Source organism: Cervus canadensis, chromosome 20, assembly GCF_019320065.1.
Source record: "Cervus canadensis isolate Bull #8, Minnesota chromosome 20, ASM1932006v1, whole genome shotgun sequence".
Taxonomy (NCBI): domain Eukaryota; kingdom Metazoa; phylum Chordata; class Mammalia; order Artiodactyla; family Cervidae; genus Cervus; species Cervus canadensis.
This window is the reverse complement of record NC_057405.1, coordinates 46,613,507-46,640,723: the sequence shown is the minus strand read 5'-3', so window position 1 is coordinate 46,640,723 and position 27,217 is coordinate 46,613,507. Positions and strand designations below refer to the sequence as shown.

At 37.9% G+C, this 27,217-nt stretch overlaps 1 protein-coding gene across 1 annotated transcript in view; it reads right to left on the bottom strand.

The window, feature by feature from the left end:
* Nucleotides 1–27,217, bottom strand: part of FRK (fyn related Src family tyrosine kinase) — a 97,220-nt gene that overhangs the window by 5,838 nt on the left and 64,165 nt on the right. Inside the window, exons 3-5 of the mRNA XM_043439662.1 lie at nt 11,441–11,604; nt 9,140–9,308; nt 6,337–6,495 (exon numbers count right to left, since the gene is read on the bottom strand). Coding sequence (XP_043295597.1) covers nt 6,337–6,495; nt 9,140–9,308; nt 11,441–11,604 — 492 coding nt within the window. The remainder of the gene's footprint in view (nt 1–6,336; nt 6,496–9,139; nt 9,309–11,440; nt 11,605–27,217) is intronic.

The following is a 27,217-nucleotide window of genomic DNA, read 5'->3' as shown; positions in this document are numbered from 1 at the left end:
AAGCATATTGTTCTGAAGCTCAAAGGAAAGCATGCAGCTAGAGATATGGATTTAAGGGTCATTGTTTATGGGTGGAAGTTAAACATTAAAACTTGCTGAGATTGCTGGGAGGTGATAGAATCATGAGAAATGCCAACATTTACAGTGGGCATAGAAAAATAAACCTTCAAGAAAACTGAGAGGAATCAGCCTACAGAACGAGAGAAGAACCAGGAGAGAACATCCTAACAGTCAAAAGTTTGAGACGAGAAAGTCACCACAAGTGTCAAATAAACCCAGCAAGATAAGAACGAAAAAGCATTTCTTAAATATAGCAGTTAAGAAGTCATTGGAAACACTGGTGACAGGAAGAAAATCTCACTGGAGATGGGGTATAAAGGGTGAAGGGCTGAATGGGAATTGAGGACATGAAGATAGCAAGAAGAGAAATCAATTTCCAAAAACCTAATCAAGAAGGGAAAATAACAAAAAGCTAGCAGAGAAAATGAAGTCAAGGAAGAGAGAGCAATTATCATAAAGTTCATAATAGTGAGGGATTGTCATTGATAACGTACTAGAGCAGTTTCTGGAATGCTGAGTATATTCTTATTCTTGACTTGCATATTGGCTGCATAGTTGTTTATTTGCTCACCTTTACAATTACAGAATAAATCTATATGTCTAAAGGGCATAAATTATACATGTTCCTTTCTACATGTCTATCATCTTTTATAATTAAGAAAATGAAATTAAATAGAATCAAGGAATGTTTTCAAATGAGAAAGACCTAAGCACTGTGTGTGTGTGTTTAATACAAGCAGTGTATTTAAATAGGATCTTAGTAATAAAGGCCACTTATGACAAACTTACAGCTAACATCATACTCAACAGTGAAAAGCAGGAAGTTTTTCCTCTAAGATCCAGAATAAGGTAAGTATGCCCACTCTCACCACTTCTATTTAACAAAGTATTGGAAGTCTGAGCCACAGTAATCAACAAGAGAAAGAAAGAAATTGGAAGAGGAGCAGCAAAATTTTAACTATTGGCAGATGACATGACACTGTATACAGAAAATCTTAAAGACCCCATCAAAAATACTCCTAGAGCTAATAAATAAATTCAGTAACATTTAGGATACAAAATTAATATACAGAAATCTGTTACATTTCCTTACATTAATAATGAACTATCAGAAAGAGAAAATAATAAAACAATCCTGTTTACAAGCAAATAAAAAGACTGGATCATGGAGCCAGATTTCCTGGGTTTGAATTCTCGCTCAACCGCCTTGAATGTTACTATACTTAACCTCTCCACACCTGTTTCTTCAATAGCTAAGTGGGGATGATAATGCTAAGAATTCATGAGGTTGTTAGAAGAATGAACTAAATTAATACTTGTGTATGACTTAGAAACATTCCTGGCACATAGTAAGTGCTATATAGTTGTCTTTACAGAAAAAAATTAAAAATATATGCTCCTCTCCAACCATCCCATATGGTTGATTTCCAGAAAGTCACCTCATCTCATACTCAGAGCAACTACAGGAGGTAGTTTGCCCAGTTTGATAGGGATTCCTGGCACTCAGAGGAAGAGATAATAATTTTTTGTAATATTTATTTATTTATTTATTTTTGGCTGTCCTGAGTCTTCCTTGCTGTGTGGGCCTTCTCTGGTTGCCATGAGCCGTGGCTACTCCCCAGTCGTGGTGCACAGGCTTCTCACTGCAGTGGCTTCACTTGTTGGGGAGCACAGGCTCCAGGATGCTTGAGCTCAGTAGTTGTGGCTCACAGGTTCCAGAGCACAGACTCAGTAGTCGTGATGCAGGGGCTTAGCTGCATGTGGAATCCTCCCAACCAGGGATCGAACCCATGTCCCCTGCACTGGCAGGCAGATTCTTAATCACTGGACCATCGGGGTTGTCTGGTAATAAGTTGCAGAGATTCAAATCCAGGATATTGGAGACTGAAATTTCATGATTCATAAATTTATTCTATACTGCCTCCCTAAAATCCGCCTTATACTCCAGAGCACCGAAAAGCCAGGGGCTATGAAGAGACTTCCATTCATACACACAGTAAATAGCTATATAGTTGTGTTCAGTTAAAGGGTATCTCAGTGAAAACATTCCTGTCTGCATCAATCCACTAGGTGGACTGTCCATGAGAATGATCAACTATATGCTGGAGCTTGATTCGTAGGAAAAGAAAATATCCTGACATATACTAGATGCTCTACAAGTATTTATTGGAAAGCAAACAAGCCCAACTAAACTTAAAAGATGCAGGTATTTATCCTCTTTAAGTTTCAATAAGAAATACCAGGCATCAATTACCCATAGTGCTAAAGTTTTTTGACAAGCTTCTCCCATTTTGGAGAAGTTTATTACAAAAAAAATATTCAGCCAAGCTTAGGGACTACAAAGATGGTTCTATAGAAAAATGTGTTATTTCAACTATCAAATACAACATCTAATCCTATTACAGCGGATATAAAAAGGTTTTCACTGACAGGCACAATAGTGAAGGAAATTGAGTAATACATTTCCTGCCCTGAAAGACTGCAGTGGCCTAGGAAATGTGTACAACCTCAGAGCACACTTCTAATACAACAGCCATATGTCAAAACTGATATAAAAGTTCACAGACCTGCGACAATTTACATCTGCAGCAAGGAAATATTTTCATTATGTTCCATTACTCAAGAGCCTTTCAGCTTAATAATATTTATCGTGATGGTCTGTTTAAGAGTGGCAGATTCATTTTAAGATCACTTTGTTGAAATGAATCCCTCTTGATTCGGAAGGAATTGCCTGTAATGAGCACACCTTCCTTACTCCCCCTGGCTACTAAGAATCCTGGCAAATGAAGGCCTTTGTCAACTTGACCCTGATGGCTCAACCCAGAAGACAACAGAATTCGTGCTCAACCCTGAGTAAAACATATCAACAGCCACAGAAATCCTCAATGTCAAAGGAGTCTGCAACGTAATATAAGTGTACCTTGGCATTCAAGCTGAATATCAAGAGTCTTAAAACAAGTGTAACCCCAAGTCCCAGATTAGGTTCAGAATAACCCCAACTTAATCTATTCATCATTTATTCATTCAATTAGTCAACACACAATTAGTGCACACCTTCTGTGCACCTAACGTTGTTCAAGCACTAAAACTGAGTTGTATTTCAGGAGAGACTAAAAATAAGCTATCTAAATAAATCATGCATTACAAAATGAGTGGGGGCTTCCCAGGCTCAGTGAGTAAAGAATCCACCTGCAATGCAGGAGACATAGGAGACACAGGTTAGATCCCTGGGTTGGGAAGATCCCCTAGAGGAGGGCATGGCAACCCACTCTAGTATTCTTGCCTGGAGAATCCCATGGACAGAGGAGCCTGGCGGGCTACAGGCCCTAGGGTTACACTGAGTCAGACACACCTGAAGAGATTTATCACCCCAGCTACTGTGTTAAGAAGAAATGTAAGGGGTTAAGAACCTAAAGAGGGACACCAATTTGAAGGCTACTGCAGAAACCAGGAGAGAGCTGATAATGATTTGCATAGGAGTAGTGGTGTTGAGAAGTGGTCAAATCCTGGATATATTTCAAGAGCAAGCCAGTGGGATGCTCTGGTTGGTCTGATATAGGATGTGAGAGTAGAGAAGATTGAGACAGTAAGCCTGTGTGTTGGCCTCATCAGAGAAGGAAAAACCTCAAGAGGGGCAGATTACCGAGGCTAATATCAGAGATTGGTTTTTGGACATGTTATTTTGAGATATCCAATAGACATATGTAGCAGAAATGAGGGCTATTTATAAATTTTTGTTTTTTCTTGCTTTTAAGTACTTTAGAGGGTTGTGCTCCCCTATCCCTTTGACTTTATTTAACCAAACGAACAGGGTACAGAAGTTACCTCTGTCACTCCTGGTCAGAAACTTTAAGAGACAAAATGAGATTAGTCATATTTCTTGCTCCTGACAAAGTGATCAACATACCTGAGACACTAGCCAGTCTATTTTTCATATGTTAGCATGAGCAAGAATAAATTTTTGTGTCAAGCCTCTAGGATTTGCAGGAGTTTATTACTGCATTATACCCATATTATCCCACATCATCCAGACTGATACAGCATTCACATAGAGAAATTACAAAGGCAATTGGATATACGACTCTGAAGTAATGGAGGGATATGATTTGGGCAATTGGTAAAACATAAATGTTATTAAACAATAAGAGTGTTGAGATTAGCAAGGAATCTAGTGATGTTGCAAAAGAGTCTTGGAAAATCCCAAGATATCCAGAGGTCAGGGAGATGAGGGAAATCACATAAATTGAGAAGAACCAGAAAGAAAGAAAGGAGAAAAGGCCATTGGATGACATGTCCCAGTAGCCAAATGAAGGTAGTGGTTCCAGAAGGAGAGAGTATCCATTGAATTGAACACTGTTGATGGTTCTTAGGACTGAGAATTGACAGTGCTATTTAACAGCCTGAAGGCTTATCATTTGACAAAACATTTTTGTTAGAGATAACCTGAGATGGCACCTGTATGTTTGTCCTTGGGGATAAGGCAAAAGGAGTCAGTGCTGAGGTTAGTCTCTCTATGGTGGGTAACACAGTACTGTTAAATATTTTATCTTTATGCAAGGGAGCTAGGTATATTTTCTGTTTTTAACATCAGTTAGCAGGTCTTATGCTCTTTGTTCTTATCTAGTTTTGCAATTTAATATCACCAGCTTCACCAGTCACCCTGAAATAAGAAAATTCTATCTTTCTGATATCTTTGTTCTGTTATTCTCACCTCTCTTTACCTCATATATTGTATCAGTCCCCCTCTGACATGTCAAGAAAGTAAAGAAAATGCCTCTTCTTTAAGCATGAATTGTTCTGTCAGTACTTGATCTCCATTTCTTTGAACATCTCATTTTAATGCTTATAATATTTCTGTTTATTAAATTATTCATTTGTAATAAACATCAAAATTCTACAGTGCCATTAAGTCTTCTCAGACTACAGGAAGCAGATGTAAAAATAAAGTAATAGTATATGTCTGCTTTTTAGCCTGAATATGCTGGGAGAAATATCAATAGCCTCAGATATGCAGATGACACCACCCTTATGGCAGAAAGTGAAGAACTAAAGAGCCTCTTGATGAAAGTGAAAGAGGAGACTGAAAAAGTTGACTTAAAGCTCAACATTCGGAAAACTAAGATCATGGCATCCGGTCCCATGACTTCATGGCAAATAGATGGGGAAACAGTGGAAACAGTGGCTGACTTTATTTTTCTGGGCTCCAAAATCACTGCAGATGGTGATTGCAGCCAGGAAATTAAAAGCCGCTTACTCCTTAGAAGGAAAGTTATGACCAACCTAGACAGCATATTAAAAAGCAGAGACATTATTTTGCCAACAAATGTCCGTCTAGTCAAAGCTATGGTTTTTCCAGTAGTCACGTATGGATGTGAGAGTTGGACTATAAAGAAAGCTGAGCACCGAAGAAATGATGCTTTTGAATTGTGGTGTTGGAGAAGACTCTTGAGAGTCCCTTGGACTGCAAGGAGATCCAACCAGTCCATCCTAAAGCAGATCAATCCTGGGTGTTCATTGGAAGGACTGGTGTTGAAGCTGAAACTCCAATACTTTGGCCACCTGGTGCAAAGAGCTGACTCATTAGAAAAGACCCTGATGCTGGGAGGGATTGAGGGCAGGAGGAGAAGGGGCCGACAGAGGATGAGATGGCTGGATGGCATCACTGACTCAATGGACATGGGTTTGGGTGGACTCCGGGTGTTGGTGATAGACAGGGAGGCGTGGCGTGCTGTGGTTCATGGGGTCACAAAGAGTCGGACACACCTGAGCGACTGAACTGAACTGAACTGATTCTAATTTTTTCTAGCAGTTGGAAGTATTTTAAATACCAACAAGCACAGTGTTGTCAAAAACTGGCAAAGATAAAAATGAGGGTAACTTTCCTTCCCTTCCCCCCTAAAATATTCTACGTCTCCTAATTCTGGGCCATGGAAAATACTGCTCCATGATTGATATTGTTCAATTAGTTAGTGTAGGAAATAAAGCATCAAGCAAAACATCTATTCTTCAATTTTCCACATTACATGTAAGTACTCTGATATGTCTATGGTGAACAATTTGTTCTTGCACTACATAAATATTTTTCCTCCCTTTGAGTACACAGTATACAGCCTATTAAAAAGTAGTTGAGCAATTCAATGTTAAGACATTCATTGTCACAGATATGCCATAGTAAATATCCTTTGGGTTATAGAAGGCTTGCTAAATTGACATTTATAGGATTCGCTAAACTAAATTCCTCTTTTTTTTTTTCCTTTTATTAAGTCTTCAGCTTACTTTGGAGATATTCTTGCAGACTTCCATGTCTCATCAACTCTGTAATAATATAAATTGGATCTTCTAAAGTGCAAACAGCATAAAGCTGGATAAGCTTTGGATGTCTTAGGTTCTTCATTATCTGTGCCTCCCTCAGGAAGTCATTTGGATCCATTGAACCTGAAACAAGAAGAGGGGAAAATCACTTTATGTTATTGAGGCATTCCTGTCCTCAGAGCAGCCTGGTGGGAATCACCGAGATTGCTTCCTGCCTCTCAGTAAAGTAAGAGTATTGGTGTCACAAATCTTCAGATTTATCAAGGAAGAGAATCAGTTCAACCAGGGCAACCTAATAACTGATGTGTTGGTGCATCAGGGCTGTGCAGCTTATGTATTATGACCTGTAGGTGAAGAGAGGTTGATTCAGGTCCATATGAAAAATGAAGCAAAAAGGAGAGACTGACAGTCTAATTGATAAAACAAGGCAGGCATCTTAGGAATACAAAGAGAAGACAGTCTATTAACATGAACATGAAAGACACTGAATGTTTAATTACTGCAGTGAGATTTTCTGCCCAGAATCCAAAGACTAATCATTGCCCTGTCCTTGGTACCCACTGTGGGAAGAGCTTGAAAACTATCCTAAAAAGCAATGTTTCTGTCTTTAATTTTGTAGGGACATATAGTATAGACCAAACAGAAAACATTCATGGGCCCCTCCCCCAAATTAGTGTTTTTTTCACCACTTGAAACTGACATTCCACATTTTCTCATGTATTAATACCTCCACAGTTAAGAGTTTTAATAGCTTGATAAGGGAGACATTGGAGCCAATTTTGCAGACTTATCTAAGTTAAATTGCATTTATGTTGGCTCAACTCTGACTCACCATGCAAAGTGCCAAGTAGTTACAATCACATAGAATTTAAGAGAAAGAAGGGTACCTGGAGTTTACATTTCATTAGTCATTTAAAAATCTTTTATTTCTTATACAATATGATGTTTAAGAGTCACTGATGTAATTGAAGGAATACTGTCATTTCACCTCTTCGTATTCACTATAGATAGTGCAAACATTTTCACTGATGCTCAGAGAGTCCATTTTGTTCCTATTCTCTCATTTTGAAGACTTCACAGCTAATATTTGAACCTCAAGCATGGATAAGCTTTGACACTCCAAGCTAACACTCTGACTTGTTCATTAATACTTGGTTAGAAAGCGTTACATGTGACCTGCAGGCTATTTCACAGAGGCAATCTATCCTTTGGTATGCCATTTGAGACTCTAAAAGTTCACTACCCAGGTTCAATCAAGCCCTACCTCACTTTGTGATCTTGAACAAATTACCAAACATCTCTGAACCTCAGTTTCTTCATCTCTAAAACATGGCTAATAATTCTGCCAACATCATAGAATCAATGTCAGGGTAATAGTATTGTCTGGCACATATGTGTTCAATGAGTGTTGACCATATTTGTACTATTATTCACAATCATATTCTTAGGAAAACCAAACAGATCAACTATAAATATCTCTTCACTGACTAAGGAGAAGAGGCAAGGACTTACAGAGGAAGAATATGGGGAAATGGCCTATTCTCTTCTCTATCAATTTTTACTGAGCTCCCTCATTTCAGTTTCCACTGGTTTGCTCCACATAATCAAATAGGATTAAAGTCTTGAATCACTGTGGCAAAATGGAGCTAAGAATAAAAGAGGCACCCACACCAAAATAAGGGACCATTTAGGGTTGTTATAGTTAGTTTGGCCTATGGTCAATTCCATATATAGTGGGATCCTGCCCCCACCCCCAAATAATCTGATTCATGAAGTTTCCAGTGAAAGCATCAATTATGATCTTCATTCAGACAATTTATCTACAATGTGTTTCTATGTTGATGCTTTGGGTGGTCATCAGATTCATGGGATACAGGCCACTTATGTATGGGTATGTTTTAGTTGCTCAGTTGTGTCCAACTCTTTGTGGCCCCATGGACTACAGCCTGCCAGGCTTCTCCATCCATGGAATTATCCAGGCAAGAATACTGGAGTGGGCTGCCAGTCCCTTCTCCAGGGGATCTTCCCAGTCCAGGGATTGAACCCAGGTTTCCTGCATGGCAGCTAGATTCATTACCATCTGAGCCATCAGCGAAGCTTAAATCATTGCTAAATCAGACCATCCACTAGAGCTGGAACCAGAGGCTATCAGGAGCTTCTGCAGGGGAAGCTGGACCAGCTGCATAGCAAGACAGACCCAATCTCAATTCAACATTAAATATTAATTTTTGCCTGTCAAAGCTACTGTGGGAGTTGATTTCAGGCTCGTCTTTATTGCATGGCAGTCTGCTAAGCAATAAATAGCTGAGAAGATTGATTAATGGCCCCAGTGAAGTGAAGACATTTAAGCAATCACCAAAGCTGTTTGCTGCTATTACACTGTAAATCAATAATAATTATTCCTGTTGGAGAGAAAACTATCGTGGAGCTTTTTTTTTAATATAAGAAATCTAATTTTTTTGTTCTCTTTTGACCTGTGAAAGGCCTTCCTTAGAGAGCGATGTTAGGATGGATAGCTAGCTGCTTCTTTTTTGGAAAAAAGATAATAAGATTGGACAGTAAAGGTTAGTCTCAGTTTTCAACAGGATTAGGATTCAAAACCACATATCTGCAGTAATTGTGACAATCTCAGGTGCTGAGTTCGAGTACTGCAGTCACCTAGCAAAACACTTGCTTGGTGTCCAAACCAGCTGTCCCATGACCTCTTGAACATTTATAATGGCAAGTAGGTTATAAACATCAATGTATGCCATCCTGGTGCCCATACCTGGCTTTAATGTTTTCACTGCTACGGGAGTGGTATTGTTCCACAGGCCTTCCCACACTTCACCGAACTGACCGGATCCTAATCGCTTCAAAAGTTGTATGGAGCTTCGGTCAATCTCCCACTGGTCCACAGTTTTATACGACAAATCAAAGGGAGCTGGGACTTGTATCTGTTTCACAGAATAATTAGAATACTGGTAAGAAAAAAGTTATATTTAACAATTTTTTTTGTTTGAAAATAATAACCTAGGTACTTTTAGAGACATCACTCTTAAAAACAAAATATTGTAAATTTTATCCCAATTACTTTAAAATGAAAAGCAATAGTGGTAGAATCTGTGCTATTACCTCATCCAGCTGCTCTCCTCCCAAATCCTGCTCTATCAGGCACCTTGCTGTCCATCTGTCCCACCCCCAAACCCAAATGTCCTCCTCCCACTTACCTGGTGAGCATTCTCTCTGTATCCTTGCCTACCTAAATCAAGGGTCAAGGTCAAATGAAGTTCCATCTCATCCACAGTTATTTCCCCAACTCTCTGACCCATAGCATCTACCATATGTATCATCAAATTTCTCATAATTAATTTCATCTTTTTTCAATTAAATTTACTTATCTGTTCATTCATTTACTTAATAAATAAATATTTTTCAAGCACCAACTAGGCTTCATTGTGTAAACAAAACAGGCAAGGCCTCTGCTCTCATACTTCATAGTCTAGTTTGTCGTCTGTCATTAGATATTTATCTTATTTCCTGGCATTGGCATCTTGAGGGCACAGAAGGTCACCTATGTTTTGTAAATCTTTTCCCTATCTGAATTCAACACTATTAGTTAAACTAAGTATTTTTAAGTCATGTCTTGGTATCAGGTGAGCTATTTCTTAGCATAAGCTTAGATGTTCTTGTGAGGTCATTTCTGTACCATCTAAGATGTATATGCATGCATGCTCAGTTGCTCAGTCGTGTCTGACTCTTTGCGACCCCATGGATTGCAGCCCACCAGGATCTTCTGTCCATGGGATTTTCTATGCAAGAATATTGGAGTGGATTACATTTTCCTCCTCCAAGGGATCTTCCTGACCTAGGGATCGAACCCTCGTCTCCTGCATTGGCAGGTGGATTCTTTACCACTGAGCCACTGTGGATACCCCAAGATGTATATACTTATACCAAATTGCATATTCACCTGGCAGGATTTAGCTCAATAAATTCCCTACATAATGATCATAATTCTTCAGCTTCTATTTGTCTATAGAATCATAATCAAGCATTACCAGGAAGCTTTCAGCAGTCATCCAGGTATAAACCACAGGACTGGCTATACCATTGACTGTACATAAGACCTGAACTCTGATGAGGAGCTGAGGCTTTGCCCAACTAGGGTGACTGACCACTATCTAACTTTAAACACATTTAGGTAAAACATGCAAACAATGGAATTTAATGACAGATGTAGATAAAAATTCTATAAATGTTATCTCCTTCCACCAAAAACCAGGCCAAACAAACTGTTAAACAGTTAAATGATATCTATTATATGCAGACAACTGGATAATGAACCTGGTCATTTCATGTTAATATTCTTGAATACAGATCATCTAAGTAAGAATTATATTCCAGCACTTTTTTCTCCTCCAGCCATATCATTAAATGCTCCAATATCAGGATGTTAGATTAGTGTCTTAGTGCAAAGAAAGAATATTTTCTGTGTTCAGTGATTGCTTAAGGTCAGGACTCGGCAAACTTCTTCTGAAAAGAATGAGATTGTAAATATTTTAGACTTTGTGAGCCATATAGTCTCTGTTTCAACTACCAAACTCTGCAATTATAGCAAAAAAGGCAAAGATGATTGTAAATGAATGAGCAAGTCTATGTTCCAATAAAACTTATTTATAAAAATATTGGGGCTTCCCTGGTAGCTCAGTCAGTAAAGAATCTGCCTGCAGAGAAGGAGATCGGGGTTTGATCCCTGGGTCGGGAAGATCCCCTGGAGAAGAAAATGGCAAACCACTGCAGTATACTTGCCTGGAAAAATCCCATGGACAGAGGAGCCTGGTGGGCTGCAATACATGGGGTCACAAAGAGACAGGCACGACTGAGCGACTAACACTTTACACTTTCATAAAAATATTAATAAGTGTGGGGTAGTATTGACTCATAGGCCATAGTTTGCCTATCCATGCCTTAGATATTCAATGACCTTTTTTTTTCCTGAGCTAACATATCATATGACAAAAAACTCCAATATCTGAAGGAAAAAAGTAACTTCAAAATTAAAGAACACAGCTTGAAAGCAGTTCACCTTTAAGCATGGTTTTCCCAGCTTGACACACAGACCATCACTTGTCTTGGTGTAGTGACTCACGAATTCATTCAGTGTTGAAAAGGTTCTTCTCCGGGTGAGGAAAAAGCCCCCTTCATCCAGTCGTCTGATTCTGTAGTGTTTCACAGCCCCTTCATCTAAAACTGGAACCCAGAATAAGTCCTTTTAATAAACTTGCCAAAGCAAAAGAGATTTGCTTACTTTGTGATGATAGTTCCATGCATGGAATAAAATTTCAACAAATTCTATTTATTTCTCAACTTTTCTTTCAGAAAAGGCTTCAGGAGGCTTACAAAAGCATATATAGCAGAATAAAAAGGAAAAAAGAATGGGAAAATCATATTTTAAAGGAAATATAAAAATAAAAGAGTATGGTTAGCACTAAAAAAACCATGCTTTGAGGCTTAGTATACTTGTTTAAAACAAGCTATAAAAGTGACTGTATTATTCTAACAATGTAAAGAAGGAAATAGTTTCAGAAATCACAGTGTTCACAAGATAAAATCACAAAAGATATTTAAAAACAGTTCTTTCTGGTACAGAGACAAAGGATAATTTTCTCCCATTAAATTATATAACATGGACACTGAAATAAAAGTGCTCTCAGGAAACAAAATCTATGTATAGATATATAGATACAGATATAGAAAGGGAAGGAAGGAGAGACAGAGAAAAACATTATTCAGCCTAAAAAAAAAAAAAAAGGAGATCCTGTCATTTGCAACAATGAATGAAACTGGAGGCCACTGTGCTAAGTAAAATAAGACAGAGGAAGACAAACACTGCATAGTATCATTTATATGTGGAATTTTTTTAAAATGAACTTATAGAAATAGAGTGGACAGATGGCTGCGTGGGGGTGGCATGGGAGGAATAGGAATAGGGAGAAACTGATAAAAGGGCATAAAATTTCAGCTGTAAAATGAATAAGGTCTAAACATCTAGTATATAACATGGTGACAGTAGCTGATAACACTATATTATATAGTTGAAATTTGCTGAGAGTAATTGTCACGTGTTCTCACCAAAAAAAAAAAAAAGAGAAATATATGAGGTGACGGATATTTTAATTAACTCGATGTAGGGAGAGGGAATCCTTTCATGACGTATATGTATTTCAAATCATCATGTTGTACATTTAAATATCTTTTTGCCAATTAAACCTCAATAAAACTGAAAAAAATCATATCATCTGCATACATGAAAATATTTTACTTTCAGTTCTTTATATTAAATGCAGAGGGCAGGCAAATATTTAGTTCTTCCAAAAATAACACAAGGTTCTTAAATGATAATTTTTTAAGTGTCTAGAACACATTCTTGTGCTCTCTGATCTGTCAAGTTACCATTCCCATTGACTATAACTCTTGAGGCAATGTTAATTGCCTTATATAATCATCACCAAATAGAGGGGTTTTATTAGGATATAGAACGAAGCTCATACAGATTTCTGTATATGGATTAAAAAGTTAAAAAGAAAAATAAAGAGAGATGTAAACAATATTAACCTCAATGTATTTCTCCACAAAGCAATAAAAAATATTAGAAGTAGGTAGCTACATTATAAATTATACCTGCAGTTTATATAAATGTTGGCCTGAAAATTCAAGTTTGCCATTTATCAAAAAGAATAGTACATAAATTGTAACTGAGATGTCTAGCAAAGCAATATGTCTCTAACTGGAAATGATGGGAAGCATCACCATTTTTTCCAATAAAAAAATTCTTTTTTAATCAAGATGGACCATATCTGGCTCCAAACTGAAATGGACTACATGGAAATTAAACTTAAGAATTATCTTCTAATGCATCACAAAAGGCCTAGTGACTTCTAAGCCAGAGACTAAAGTCAACAGTTGACTGAAGGGTCAAAATACTCGTGCTTTTCTCAACAAGGGATGCAAATCCCAATGATTGATATGGCTTTGGCAATTGCTATTGATTATAGAGAAAACCTAAGTAAATGTTTACCAACTATTTATAGATAAAAATTTAAACTCTCAACTGTAAAAAACAGTATTTTCTAACTGGTACATGACCAAAACACGGCAATGTCACCGAACCTCCATTTCTTCAACATTAAAATAAAAGAGCAGGCTTTAAAAATTTTCAAAATTTCCAAACGTTTCTACCTTAATGTTCCAACATTTCTAATAACTGTTGCTTTCTCTTTCTGAATTCTCATTTCTTTTTGTAGTCCTTTCAGAAAACTACAAATTGTGAAAACTACACATTACCAAAAGAAAAAGTCATTCTCACCCTGCAACCTTAAATACCCCTTGAATGGTTTCTCCATGAATTTTCTAAAAGCCAGATCTTCTTCGGGTCTCAATTTAAACTCTCAGAACCAGCCTCCTTCCATCACCCTGTTGCATGTACCCTTCCAGCTCCTTTCTCTCACATCACCCAGGTTAATTGTGATGGTGGATTTATCTCAATAGAGGTGGCTCTGTGAATTACAGGGTCTCTGTGTCTTGAACTAATACCTACTCGGATCCTGACACAGAGTAACAACTAATAAATATTTGCTAGTTGAATGAGCGATGTCACTAACTTTTAGATTTGAAAAGAAATAGAAGCTTCTAAAATGTCTGCTGCAAAATTAAATAGCTAGCATTACTGATTCAACAGACATGAATTTGAACAAACTCCCAGAGATAGTGAAGGACAGGGAAGCCTGGCGTGCTGCAGTCTGTGGGGTGGCAAAGAGCCGGACATGCCTTAGCCACTGAGCAACAACAGCAACAAATTTTACAAATATCAGTACTTTGAAGTCAAGACTTCCCCGGAATTTTATTTTTAAGTAGAGGAAAACAAACGTAACCCCAGCATATAAATACAATTAAAAGACAATCATTCATGTTTATATCTAATTTTTTAAGTTTTGCAATAACACAGGATGTGTACTTCATCTCTGATCAACATCACAGACTATATGTGTGTAGTTCATTCAAGTTTTCAGTCTAGGCAAGATTATAAGATATATATATACACACACACACATATATATTTTTTAAAATTAGATCACAGAAGCCACCTAAGGTAAATTCAATACACTGGGTTAGGATGAAAGCACTTTTAATGTTATATTCCTGAGTAATCAGATCCAAAATTCATGTTGTTTTCTTAAAGTGGTTTTAATTTGTTAGTAATGAGTCTACACTCATTACTAAATTGCCCATTCCTAATAAAGATTGAATTCAGACAATCTCAGAACCAAGGAAAAATGAGTTTTCTATTCCTGTTCTAGTTCACCGTGATCTTTATTATTGAACCAAACCTATTCTACATTCTACAGGCTATGAGTGAATGATAATGCTCGTGCCATTCTTATTGTGAATTACTGAGTTCAGACTAGTTAAAGTATTTTAGTAGTTTAACTGCAAAACATTCAAGGCTAGCTATACAATGGAATCATCCATCAACAAACTCAGGAGCAGCACAATTGAATGAATTGAGCTACTAGAAGGCCAGACATCCCAAGCTTGCATCTTGACTCACATTTATACTATTTGACCTAGGGGAAAATGTTTCACTTGTCAACTGATTAATCTACCAGAACATGTCCAAGAATTAGGATATATTGCAGCAATGCAGGTAAGCATGGATGTGGAGTACAATAAAGGCTTATTGAACATTGAAGAATTCAGCTATTTCTGCCCACAACCTTCTATAAGGATCATGACACTGGTCACCTGATTATTTGGCCACCTTCACAACCAAGGTAACTGATTGTGCAGAAATCCATGTGATATAGATGCAGTCTTATGATTTCAGTCCCATATGTCAGGCCCAAATGCATTTACAAGGAGTTGGTGGCAGTTATAAAAGCCCAATTTTCTCCTAATGGTGAGATCTTATTTTAGTCTCTGTTAGAAAAGGTGTTTGTTTACCACTGTACAAAGAAGTGAGATTTCATCAAAAAACACTTTCAAAGAGTTTTTTCCTCAATTTAACACATGACTAACTTATTCAGAACATATTAATTCTGATATTCCAAAATTAAGCTTTTAAAAGACAGAGCCTCCAGAAATTAACTTTAGAATGCAGTATAAACATTAAGTTAAAGGCTGTGTCTGTGAGACATGAAGACAACTTATTAGGCTTAGTGAAAAATATCAGTATAATGAGCAGTTTGGCATTTTACAGATAAACAAATGGTTGAATGAGCAGATTTTCATTTTTTAGCTGGTCTTCTTGCATCATCTGGGCATAGCCTTATTCCTACTGACTAATAATAATCTGCTCTCATACTGAGTAAAACAATGTGACTTAGATGATTGAGCAAATGATTGAAAATCAAGAACTCACTGCTCTAATCTTATTCTGCCAGTGATTTGTTCTTTGACCTTCGGCAAAGAATTTCATTTCAGTTTCCTTATCTAGAAAATGAAAATAATGATCTTATCTATATACTCCCACAGGGGTAGTTTGAGTGTCATTATTCACAAAGGATGATAGATATTTCTAAATGTCCAATGTGTGAGTACTATATTAGAATATCAGTACTATCAAATAGCATTGTCAACAAAAGAGAACCACTTCCAAAGTAAAATTTTCCACTCTTTGCACAATAATGACTACATAACACAGTGGCTACCAAACGTATTATGTAAAGAAACTGCTATAAATTCTGTGTGAGAGAACTCCTTCACATGTAAACCCCTGTTTAGTTGGTTTCTCTTTAGTAGGTTGGTTTTTACTTTTCAAAACTATTACGCTCATGATAACACCTACTATGCCATTGCTTCAGAAATTATGTCAAGATAGTTCTACACCAGTAAGTAAATAATATTTGAGTCATTATACTGTAGCCCCCATTAAAACAGAAGTGAAAGTAATGAAAGTGAAAGTCACTCAGTCGTGTCCGACTCTTTGTGACCCCATGGACTGTATAGTCCATGGAATTCTCCAGGCCAGAGTACTGGAGTGGGTAGCCTTTCCCTTCTCCAGGGGATCTTCCCAACCCAGGGATTGAACCCAGGTCTCCCGCATTGCAGGCAGATTCTTTACCAGCTGAGCCACAAGGGAAGCCCAAGAATACTGGAGTGGTAGCCTATCCCTTCCCCCCCAGATCTTCCTGACCCAGGAATCAAACTGGGATCTCCTACATCGCAGGCAGATTCTTTACCAACTAAGCTATCAAGGAAGCTCCCATTAAAACAGAATCCAAAACAAACATCCATTTTGCACTGTTTTGTTCTACAGCAAACAGAGTAGAATTCCAGTACAAGTAGTTTTGAAAGAACAAAGTATTGATACAGCTATCTCAAAATATTAAAGTGGCATCATGCAGAAGACGTGTTCTTTTTTGGTGGGAAAAAAAAAATCCACCAAAACCAAAGAGAACAAACAGATTTGACTCTTTTCATGCATAAAACTCAACTACTGGGTTGGTCCCCAAGGTCACCTGCCTCCCTGCAAGGCATACTCAGTGAGCTATGAACATCAGTCAATAAGTCTGACTACTAAACTGCTAGGTTAAGTGAAGACTCTTTAAGAGAATATCTATATTAGGTGACTCAAACAATTTACTAAAAAAAGCTATTTGAAGGGTGGGGCATGGGAGGGAGGTTCAAGAGGGAGGGGACATATGTATACTTATGGTTGAGTCACATTGTAACAATGTAACAGAAACCAAAACAACATTGTAAACCAATTATACTCCAGTTAATAATTTTTTGAGGGAGGTGGGAAGTGGGGTTCAGGATGGGGAACACATGTAAATCATGGCTGATTCATATCAATGTACGGCAAAAACCACTACAGTATTGTAAATTAATTAGCCTCCAACTAATATAAATAAATGAAAAAAAAAAAAGAATTTTTTGAGAAAAGCTATTTGAGGATACATCTGATAGCTCTTGTGTCCTGAGATCTTCCAGCATTGTTACTGGTCCAGGAAACCCGTTGATGTGCTTTTTAGTCAAAGACAATATAAACAATTATACTTACAGGCAAAAATCAACTGCCTTTTCCATATTATATAGCATAGAAATCCATGAGCCTGAACCACATCTCTGTCCAAATACTTAGAATATTTTTGAGAAAACCACTGGTCTTATACTCAAGACCTTTATGGTCTAATTCTTTATAAAGGCAGGCCAATCCCCTGTCAAAGCTGGCTCTTAAATTTTCAGAACAAAATATCAATTTTATTGTTTATACCTATGATATCATATGAAGATGAGCATCACTTTCATTAATACATAATTATAGCAATCAATATTTTGTCATAATTTAATTTAAAAACATCTACCACCATTTTACATGAAAAGAGCATTTGCAGCCTCTGATATTGCACAGAGCTAGACATGATGCTGATGCTGAAGCTGAAACTCCAATACTTAGGCCACCTGATGCAAAGAAATGACTCATTGGAAAAGACCCTGATGCTAGGAAGATTGAAGGTGGGAGGAGAAGGGGATGACAGAGGATGAGATGGTTGGATGGCATCACCAACTCGATGGACATGAGTTTGAGTAAGCTCCATTGGTGATGGACAGGCATGCTGCAGTCCATGGGGTCGCAAAGAGTCAGACATGACTGAGCGACTGAACTGAACTGAACTGATATTGCACAGAAAGTCTCTGAGAAACAATTTGACTCTTTATTCCTCTCAGGACTCTAACTTCTCACTTAGTATTACATCGGCAATAAATCACCAGGAATTTACATTCATGGATTATATTATCTCAGTTTCCTACAGAAAATTTTTCACTAGGTTAAGATTTAATGTGACATGAAAGCCAGTGCTTCTACTTTTCAAAACTTACCCTAAGGAAATAATTCAAGTATTTACATGTATTTATTTAGTTCTATCTCTGCTTTGTTCCATAAAGCTCCAAAAGCTTGCATAAATCATCAAAATAGAATAAAATTTAAGGGAAGTGGATGAAGGAAATAGGACAAAAAAGAAAGAAAAGGATGATGACTCCAGAAACAAGGCTGGTATACTGTATGTTAGGTATTCTTTAGATTTCCATTCCATTCATGTTTGCTAGATATGCACCAAAGATTTGGCTCTCTGCATTTTTGACAGCTCACAGCCGTGAAGGAAAATCATTCAGTTACCTGATTCCCTGAAGAAAATATTAATAAATTCTTATTCAAAAAAACACATGATTTCTGATACTGAAATGAGAAATTTCTCGCATGAGTCCTCATAAAGAAAAACACAGAAAATGTAATAAGCAATATCACCATCAACATTCTTAAGAGTAAATACATCAACACATTGCAAAGGGCTGGTTATTAGACTGTCCACTAAGGTGAGCCAATTTCCACCTTGAAATTCAATGAAAGCATTGTATGGGAAACTAGACACTGTCCATCATCCAAAACAGGGAAAGCAATAAGTATAAGGATATTTATGCAACATTTTTATAGCATGAAATGACTGGTAAATTGCAGCAAATCTTAAAATTGAGAATTAAAGATAAAATCATAAAAATTATGTAGTAACAAGAAAAACATATAATGTGTTCAGTGTAATAAGTGGGGTAAAAAATTAAGAGTATAATTGCAAACATGAGGATACATTTGGCTGCTGCTATTTCCTGGGGTCCTTTCCTGCTGAAGAAACCCAGCTGAGGTTCCTTGTGAAAACCGTAATTGCATGAGGGCTAGGATGATTTAATTTGCCAACAGAATAATAGTTGTGCTAGACTGGCAGATTTGTGAATATTTAACTCATTCTGTTTTTTCAAACCAACTGTAATAAAAGTATAGTGAATTTAAAATAAAAGCATATACATAATGCTTCCCACTTTATAGAGAGGCAACATAATTAACCACCTGAGACAATGTCCACACATATTATTCAAGACTGTCTATTAAGATACTTGATATTCTTTATATAAAGACCTCTATGAACTCATTTCTCTTTGAACTTGACACTTAAAATCATAATGCATCTCTTCTCACATAACCCAGTGAGAAGCACAATATGGTTCCATTTCTGCCTTAACTGCAAGAGAACCCCAAGCTAAAGTGATTTCTAAATTGTGATAATTATCTCCCATTAGAGGCTCAGCAAGATCTATTTCTCTGTTTTTTTCATTGATTTGTCTTTTTTAATGTTTAGCTGTATTTTATGTTTTTTTTAATGTTTGCTTATTTTTTTATGTTTAGCTCTGTTTCAGCAACGTAAGCCAACTTGAAAGCTTTTGTAGAAGAAAACACATTCACAAATGAAATGATATATAATCAAATAAAATGGCATATCTGCCAAACATAAGAAAGAATCTCTAATTAAATGAATTGCCCAACACTGGAACAGGCTGGTTCTCTGGGGTTTCTGGGAGGTTTAATGCTCCACTTAGAAAGTTAAAATTATAAGGGATTTCTTGGAAAAAGCAATATTAGTTTAGACAGTTTTTGCAAATTCTACTAGTCTATTAAAAAAAAGGAAAACATGATATGTGAATGGCAAGAAACTTTACATATGACTGAGTCTAAATCCCTCTTTTACTATGAACCTAGAGTTTCAAAATAAACTGCTAGTAGTTTGCGGGGCTGGAATCCAAGTCTAGTTATCTAGGGTGTCTTATTAATGACAGTAGAAATAGCAGAAAACTTTTAAGAATTTATTTCCTGTTTCCTGTTGTGTTTCTCATTTTTTCAAGAAATAATTGACTGATTTCCTAGGAGAACGTTTGAGGACTTTTAGAATACCACCTTTATCTTCCCTATCAAACTCACCCCAAACTCTCAGGAAGCCTTCTCAGTGATGGAGAACTCAAGCCCTGAATCCCTCTTCTCCTTCTTTGCACCCCAGCTCAGTAAGTAGCAGACACGTTAAACAGAATGAACACGAAAGTCATGGAGAAATGTAACGAAAGGCAATTGAAATACTTCGAAATGAAGTTTTACCTCCTTGGGAAAATACAAAGGACCAGCTCATGTATTAACTAATCGATTTTCATAGCAGAATACTGCCTCCTTCCATTTTTCATTGTTTTCACATACGCGAGACAACTTTTGGTCATTTGCTCATTATGTTCCTGCTGTTTATTTCAGACAAGTATTAGGTGAAGTGTACACAAGTCTGTTTAGATTTGGCTTCATTTGTCATAGCTGGTGGCAAACACAGCTCTGGTCATGTTCAAGTAAACATGTCACATAAAGACCAACCATCTCCGAGTCCTAGGCTGCTTTTGGAAGGCTGGCCAACCATCTTCCTAATGCCTCTTACTAGTTCAGGTGTGAATCAGGTGAACAACCATGGATACTCAGCATGATTCACCACTATCCCCAGAAAAAGAGTCCAAAGTACATGTTTCAATGCAAGGGGGGTCAACGCCTCCATCTTCCTGTGCAAAAGGTAGTACTCTTTACGCACAAACATAAAACCGATTGTGTTTTTATTGAGCACCCGCCTTAAGCAAGCACTGTGCTAAGTGCCTTTCTATGTCATATTTTATTTAATTCTCATACCAACCCTAAGGGATGTGGATATTTCTTCACTGTTTTACAGAGGAGAAAACAAAGTAGAGGGAGATTAAGTAAATTTCCCCTGGATACAAAGCAGGTAAATATTCATTCTATGAGTCGAAACCAGGCAACAAAATGCTGAATCCCACACCACACGCTCAATCCCTCCACCAACTGTCTCCTTCTATTGCCAAACAGCAAGTATTTTTAGGCTACTCTCACAAGTCACTGCTCACAGCTCTGGGAGCAAGTAGGCTTATGGGTACTATTTAATCCTGAGATGAGGATAATGCTACAGAGAAGGTCTATTTCTGCAACTGACACCTTTTTAAGGGAGACGTAGGTTGAACATTCTTCCATCTAATGCTGTGATTCCACTTTTCTTATTCTTACTAGTTCTGAGTCTTCTCCACCTACATCTTCTCCTTCTATATTGGTTCTGACCTGGACCACCACCTCAGCTTTCACAACCGTCCTTGGTAACACTGCAGACACACGGCTTCAGCTGAGTATACTAAATGTTACGATGACTCCCCAGTCTCTCTCCCCAATGCACCTTCCAGACCCCTACGGGCACCTCAGATGTACCAAGTCACAACTTTAATTCCCATGGTCGTATTCCCCAGTTTCCTCCCCACTTGAATATTCTCTCTCAGCGAATGGCATTGCCATCCTGAAACCCAGACAGCAAAGCTAGAGATTCAGGAGTCACCCCTGATTCCTCTGCCTTCCTGATTTCTCATCTCCAACTGAGCATTATATCCTATCAACTTGTACTCCCCATCACCATCACCCGACAGCATATCCCCTCAGTTTCTCTCTTCTGGATCACTGCTTTCCCTGTCTCCAACATCTCTGTCCATTTTCCACAGTCACCAGAGTCACCTTCTAAAACCCAGATCTGAATTTATGATTCTCCTTTTTAAAGCTCTTCAAGTGTGCCCCATTGCCTGATGGTCATACACCTTAACAGAATTCTCTCTTGCATCCTACCCTCACGGTTTCAACACTTATCGGTAGTTTCTGGAAGGCACCATGATGCTTCCTGTTTCTGTGCACTTGCACGAACTGTTTACTCCAACTAGAATGTTGTTCTATTTACCTATTAGAGACAAGTTCATTTCTCAAGGTCCAGCTCAGGCTCTTCTCCTCGATGAAGCCTCCAGACCTGGGCAAGCAGAGTGACTCACTTGGTCCTTCATAGCCCACTGTTAATAGACTTCTGCTATTGAACCCATTCCACAGTGTTGCTCCTGGGTATTTACACTGGACCTCTCCTACTGGCTTCTGAGCCCTTTGATCGCATTTAACTGGAGGTGCGAATGGTAAAGAACTCGCCTGGCAGTGCAGGAGATGTAAGAGATGTGGGTTCAAGCCCTGGGTCAGGATGATCCCCTAGAGAAGGAAATGGCAACCCACTTCAGTATTCTTGCCTGGAGAATTCCACGGAAGAGGAGCCTGGTGGGCTATCTTCCATAGAGTCGCAAAGAGTTAAATATGACTAAGCGACTGACCATGCATACATACACACAATTATGTGAGACATGAGGCCAGTGAATCAGTCACTCTTTCTTGGCTTCTATTAGGTGCAGCATCCTTCCCCATCCCATTGACTTAGGGTGTGGGTGTGTGACTTGCTATGGAGTGGGGGCAAACAACATATGGCACATCCTAGCAGAAGCAGTAAAGAGTCTGAATAGTAGGTCTCCTCCCCCCTTGCCCCTTCAATCTTCTGCTCTCCACCAGGAGAATGCCATACCTGGGACAGTGGCTACTCCTTTGACCTAAGTCCCAGAACGAAAGCTATATGGAAATGAACCTAGGCTTTCTATCTGGGACAGAATCTAACCGAGCGTGACCAAGCAACATGTCACATGAGCAAACCACTGAGATTCAGGAGCAAAAGCTGATTGATACAGGACATTTTAAAGAAAGCAATGTGACTTCTGAACGAGATTTAAAAGCTGCCAAAAGATCTGATTTTGGAACTAGCTATGCTCAGATCTAGTTAGGTTACCTTTGATGAGCAACTTACTCTGTCTTGTCTCCAATTCCATCAATTACAAAGAAAGTGTCTTAAAAGTCATTTCCATTTCAGATTCTCTAATGTCTACCATTCTAACAAGGAAATAAATATAGCCATCATAACATTCGAATGAGGTAGAGAAAAATTATGACTGCCACTTTCCAAAAGAGAAAACTGGGACACAAGCTTCAACATTTAAATAAAACCTGAAAATTCTGAAGACTCGTCGTTATGACAAAGTCACCTGCAGGGAAAGACAGTGGGCTGCGTGTGGAGTAAAGTGCCTAACGCTTAGGATTCTGCCTTGTCTACTGGGCAGCCCTCCCACCCAACAGCAGCTCCATTAAAGTATCCAACCCTCATTTCTTGCAATCTAAATTACCAAAACAAACACAACAAAGTGCAGGTTACACCACAAATTTCAAAGAGGAAAGAACAAAGCTAATGTCTTCTTCCTGCCATCCCAGACAGCAATGATCATATTGTTAGTTTCAGAGTCCCATCATTAAGCCATGACACTAAGCTAGGATCATGGGACAAGCTCTCCAAAGGCTTGGGTTTGAATTTTAATGAAAATAACATGTATCTACGTTGCCACCTTAGTGCCAGGCAGTGTTCTAAGCACTTTTCATGCATTAACCCATCTAATCCAAACATTAACCCCAGGAGGCAGATACTATATTTAATCTCCATTTTACTAAGAGGACTTCCCTGGTGGCTTACAGTAGAGTCTGCCTGCAAGGCCAGGGACCCGGGTTCGATCCCTGGGTCAGAAAGATCCCCCTGAGAAGGAAATGGCAACCCACTCCAGTATTCTTGCCTGGAGAATCCCATGGACAGAGGAGCCTGGCAGGTTACAGTCCATGGTGTCGCAAAGAGTTGGACATGACTGAGCAACTTTTTCTTGCTTGCTTCCTAAAGAGGCGCCTGAGGCACAAAGAGGCTAAGTGATTTGCCCAAAGCCACATTGCTCCTAAGAGAAAAAAGCCAAACCCATGCAACCAGGCTGCTGAGTTTCTTTCTGTTGATGGGAGAATCCAACTATCACTCTGATGACCTCATCTTCCCAACCTAGATAATCTCAGAATAAAATTCTGCTTCCATATTTCTCTCAAATTTCCAATGTAAGAAAGTAATCCTCATTTCTACTCCAATCCGTCATTATTCAATATAGAAATTCAAAATATTTTCCCTGATTTCAACTATTTGCTTAGTCTTGTAAAAACCAGAGTTAACACAACAAATAAGTAGATACCTTTCCTATAAAAGTGTGTCTTTTCTATTTAGTTGGCATTTCCCCTCCACTACCAACTAGAAGATACACTTCATGAGGGCAGGGACTGTCTTGTTTACCATTGTAGCCCAGCCTTCTGAATACCAACTGCATATAGTAGGCATTAAATAAGTATTTGATGAGTGAATGAATAAATCACAAGTTCTTTAAGGCTTGAATCATCATTTTGTTCAGGATTATACACATAAAAGATATAAAGAAAATGATGCTTACTAAAATTATATGAAAATAGAAATATAAGTTTTGCTTCTTTCCATTTATATTTTTTCCTCCATATTTTACTTCTGGCAAAAGATTTTTTAAAGTTTCTGCAGGTGAAAAGGAGATAGCTATAAGAGAGGATTTAAGGAAGGTTCCTGCCCCACTGAAACAAATAGGAAAATAAATTTAGTCTCTGCCATGGCTAGGCTTTTAAGACAACAGAATACTTTCTTAATTTGTAGTTCCCGTGCCAAAGCATCTAATAACCTGATGCAAAGCACGTTTCTAAGATGCATTAGAAATGATTTCATGATTGATGCAATGCTGACAAATAGTTATAAAGTAGCTAATATACATGTATCAGTTGAAATACATAGTTTAAAAATTAGAGCTACTCATTTATTAAATTGGATTGTGTCTATTTCACTTACTTTGTATATCATGAACACGTCTTATGTAATATCAGGACACGGAAAATAGATAACTTGAATCATTAAGAAAATACAAAGCTTGGTCAATTTTTTGAAATTAATAAAATTATTGCCAGCAGGATGTGATTTTATTTATAGCACAAGTTGATAGAGATATTTTAAAATTAGAAACTTCTTTTAAACTAAAAATCAGATATCCTTCCTTTAAATTAATGAGTCGTGGAAACAGAAAATCTAAACTAGAAAACCTCAGGTATTGTTTCCATAACGGCATGATATTTCTTGACATGCCACTAGAGGGAGCACATGCTTGACTAAAAGCCCTCCTTGGCTGCAGTTGCGAAGAGGGAAGACCAGAAAGTAGAAGTCAGCGTGGTGTTTTGGTTTTAAAATAAAGGTACACATATAGCATTCAGCATTGTAGACCACTTCCATGTTTGTGTAAACACCATGTGAAATATTCTCGTTAGGCTTAATTTTAGTGTTTTGTTTTTGTTTTTTTTTTTCAATAACACGTTTTCGCCACTTAGACACTTTATTTAAGAATTAGGTAACCTTGGGGAAAAAAAAAAAAAAGAATTAGGTAACCTTGAAATATAGGAGAAGGCAATGGCACCCCACTCCAGTACTCTTGCCTGGAAAATCCCATGGACGGAGGAGCCTGGTGGGCTGCAGTCCATGGGGTCGCTAAGAGTCAGACACGACTGAGCGACTTCACTTTCTCTTTTTACTTGCATGCATTGGAGAAGGAAATGGCAACCCACTCAAGTGTTCTTGCCTGGAGAATCCCAGGGACGGCGGAGCCTGGTGGGCTGCCGTCTAAGGGGTCGCACAGAGTCGGACACGACTGAAGTGACTTAGCAGCAGTAGTAGCAGCAACCTTGAAATATAAACATTTATTTAGTTATTATTTCCGTGAAATATAAACTAAACTTTCTCAAGGCCGGTGGTAAGGAGGAGGAATTGGAAGGCCTGTGAGTCTCTGACTTTCATTTCCAAAGTCAAGATATCTTAGTTTCCTGTTCAATCAAAAACTCAGCACCATGTCTCAAATAGTCTTCCTTATCTATGCCTCCTTTTGTATTCCCCTGCTCAAATCTTCGCTTAATCCTTCCCCTTTTTCCCCAGTTTGAGATCATCAAGTTCATATATTATCAAAGCCCAAGATCCAGAGAGAATTGGTTTGACGCCTCAGGTGTGTCAATGTCCTACTATCCAAAAATATAATCCGTATTGAATTTGGGTGCCTAGAGAAAAAAGTTTTTTGCCTGTGTATCTGTGTGTGTGTGCGCGCGCATGTGTGTGTGTGTACAGACATAAACACAGATATATGTACTACATAATAAAATGTTAATTTAACTTTATAGAGTAAAACATCTGAAACATAATTTATCAGTAGTAATGTTAAGAAAAGGGAGGCATAATATGATTACTTACCAAAAAACACCACTTGCTATTATGGGCAATGATATTTGCAATTAAGTTGAACAAAACTAAATTATGACTTTAATTAAAAGGCATTTTCTAAGATAGCACCGATGTTTAAAATTTAATACATTTTATATGAGATACTGGAGTTGTTAACATAGAATTTTCTTTCTGCACTGTGTGCACTTTTTAAAAAGCAAAACATCTCTAACCAATATCAAAATGCTGCCAGAATCCACAGACATTTCATTGCATAATAAATTGAAGGAGCACTTTTTTCCCAACCAATTATTACTTTCCCTTCCTTGGGATATACTATTGTATTTACATCCATGGCTAATAGTAATAGAATTCCTGACATTCTCTTGTGGCCACTATGTCCACATTAATTTTAAATGAAAAATAAATGGAGGCTGGGGGACTGATAATGAAACACACAGCCTTTTGCCATTGGTCAGCATCGGATTAGAATGAGTCAGCAGGTCTTAGAAAGTTTGGGAACAATAGTGGGATCTCAGCAGTTAGTGAAAAGTGAGTTTGGGTCTGAATTCTGGGCCAGGCAGAGAGATACAGGGCCACAATGCCAATGACATCCTTCTCCAATTCTGTCTTCCCTACAAGCCTTATTATCTGGAAACAACTAATTTGTTAAGGTGAGAAGCTGTCTTTCTAAAATAAGTCTGAAACACAGCAAATAGGATTATTTGTGATCTTACATGGTCCAGACTTGAGAGGTTTAAGAAAGCGACAATGGCCTTGCTTATCTTTGCTGCTGGTAGATGACAGGGTAAAGACGTGAGCGTTTGAGCATCTACCGTCTTCACAAACTGTACTGGCAACTATGGAGACAGAGAAGAAGCGTGAAACAGAAGCAATAAACATATGTTGCTTCAGCTCAAGGAGTGTATAACCTAGTTTGAAAAGCACATTTTTACCTACAG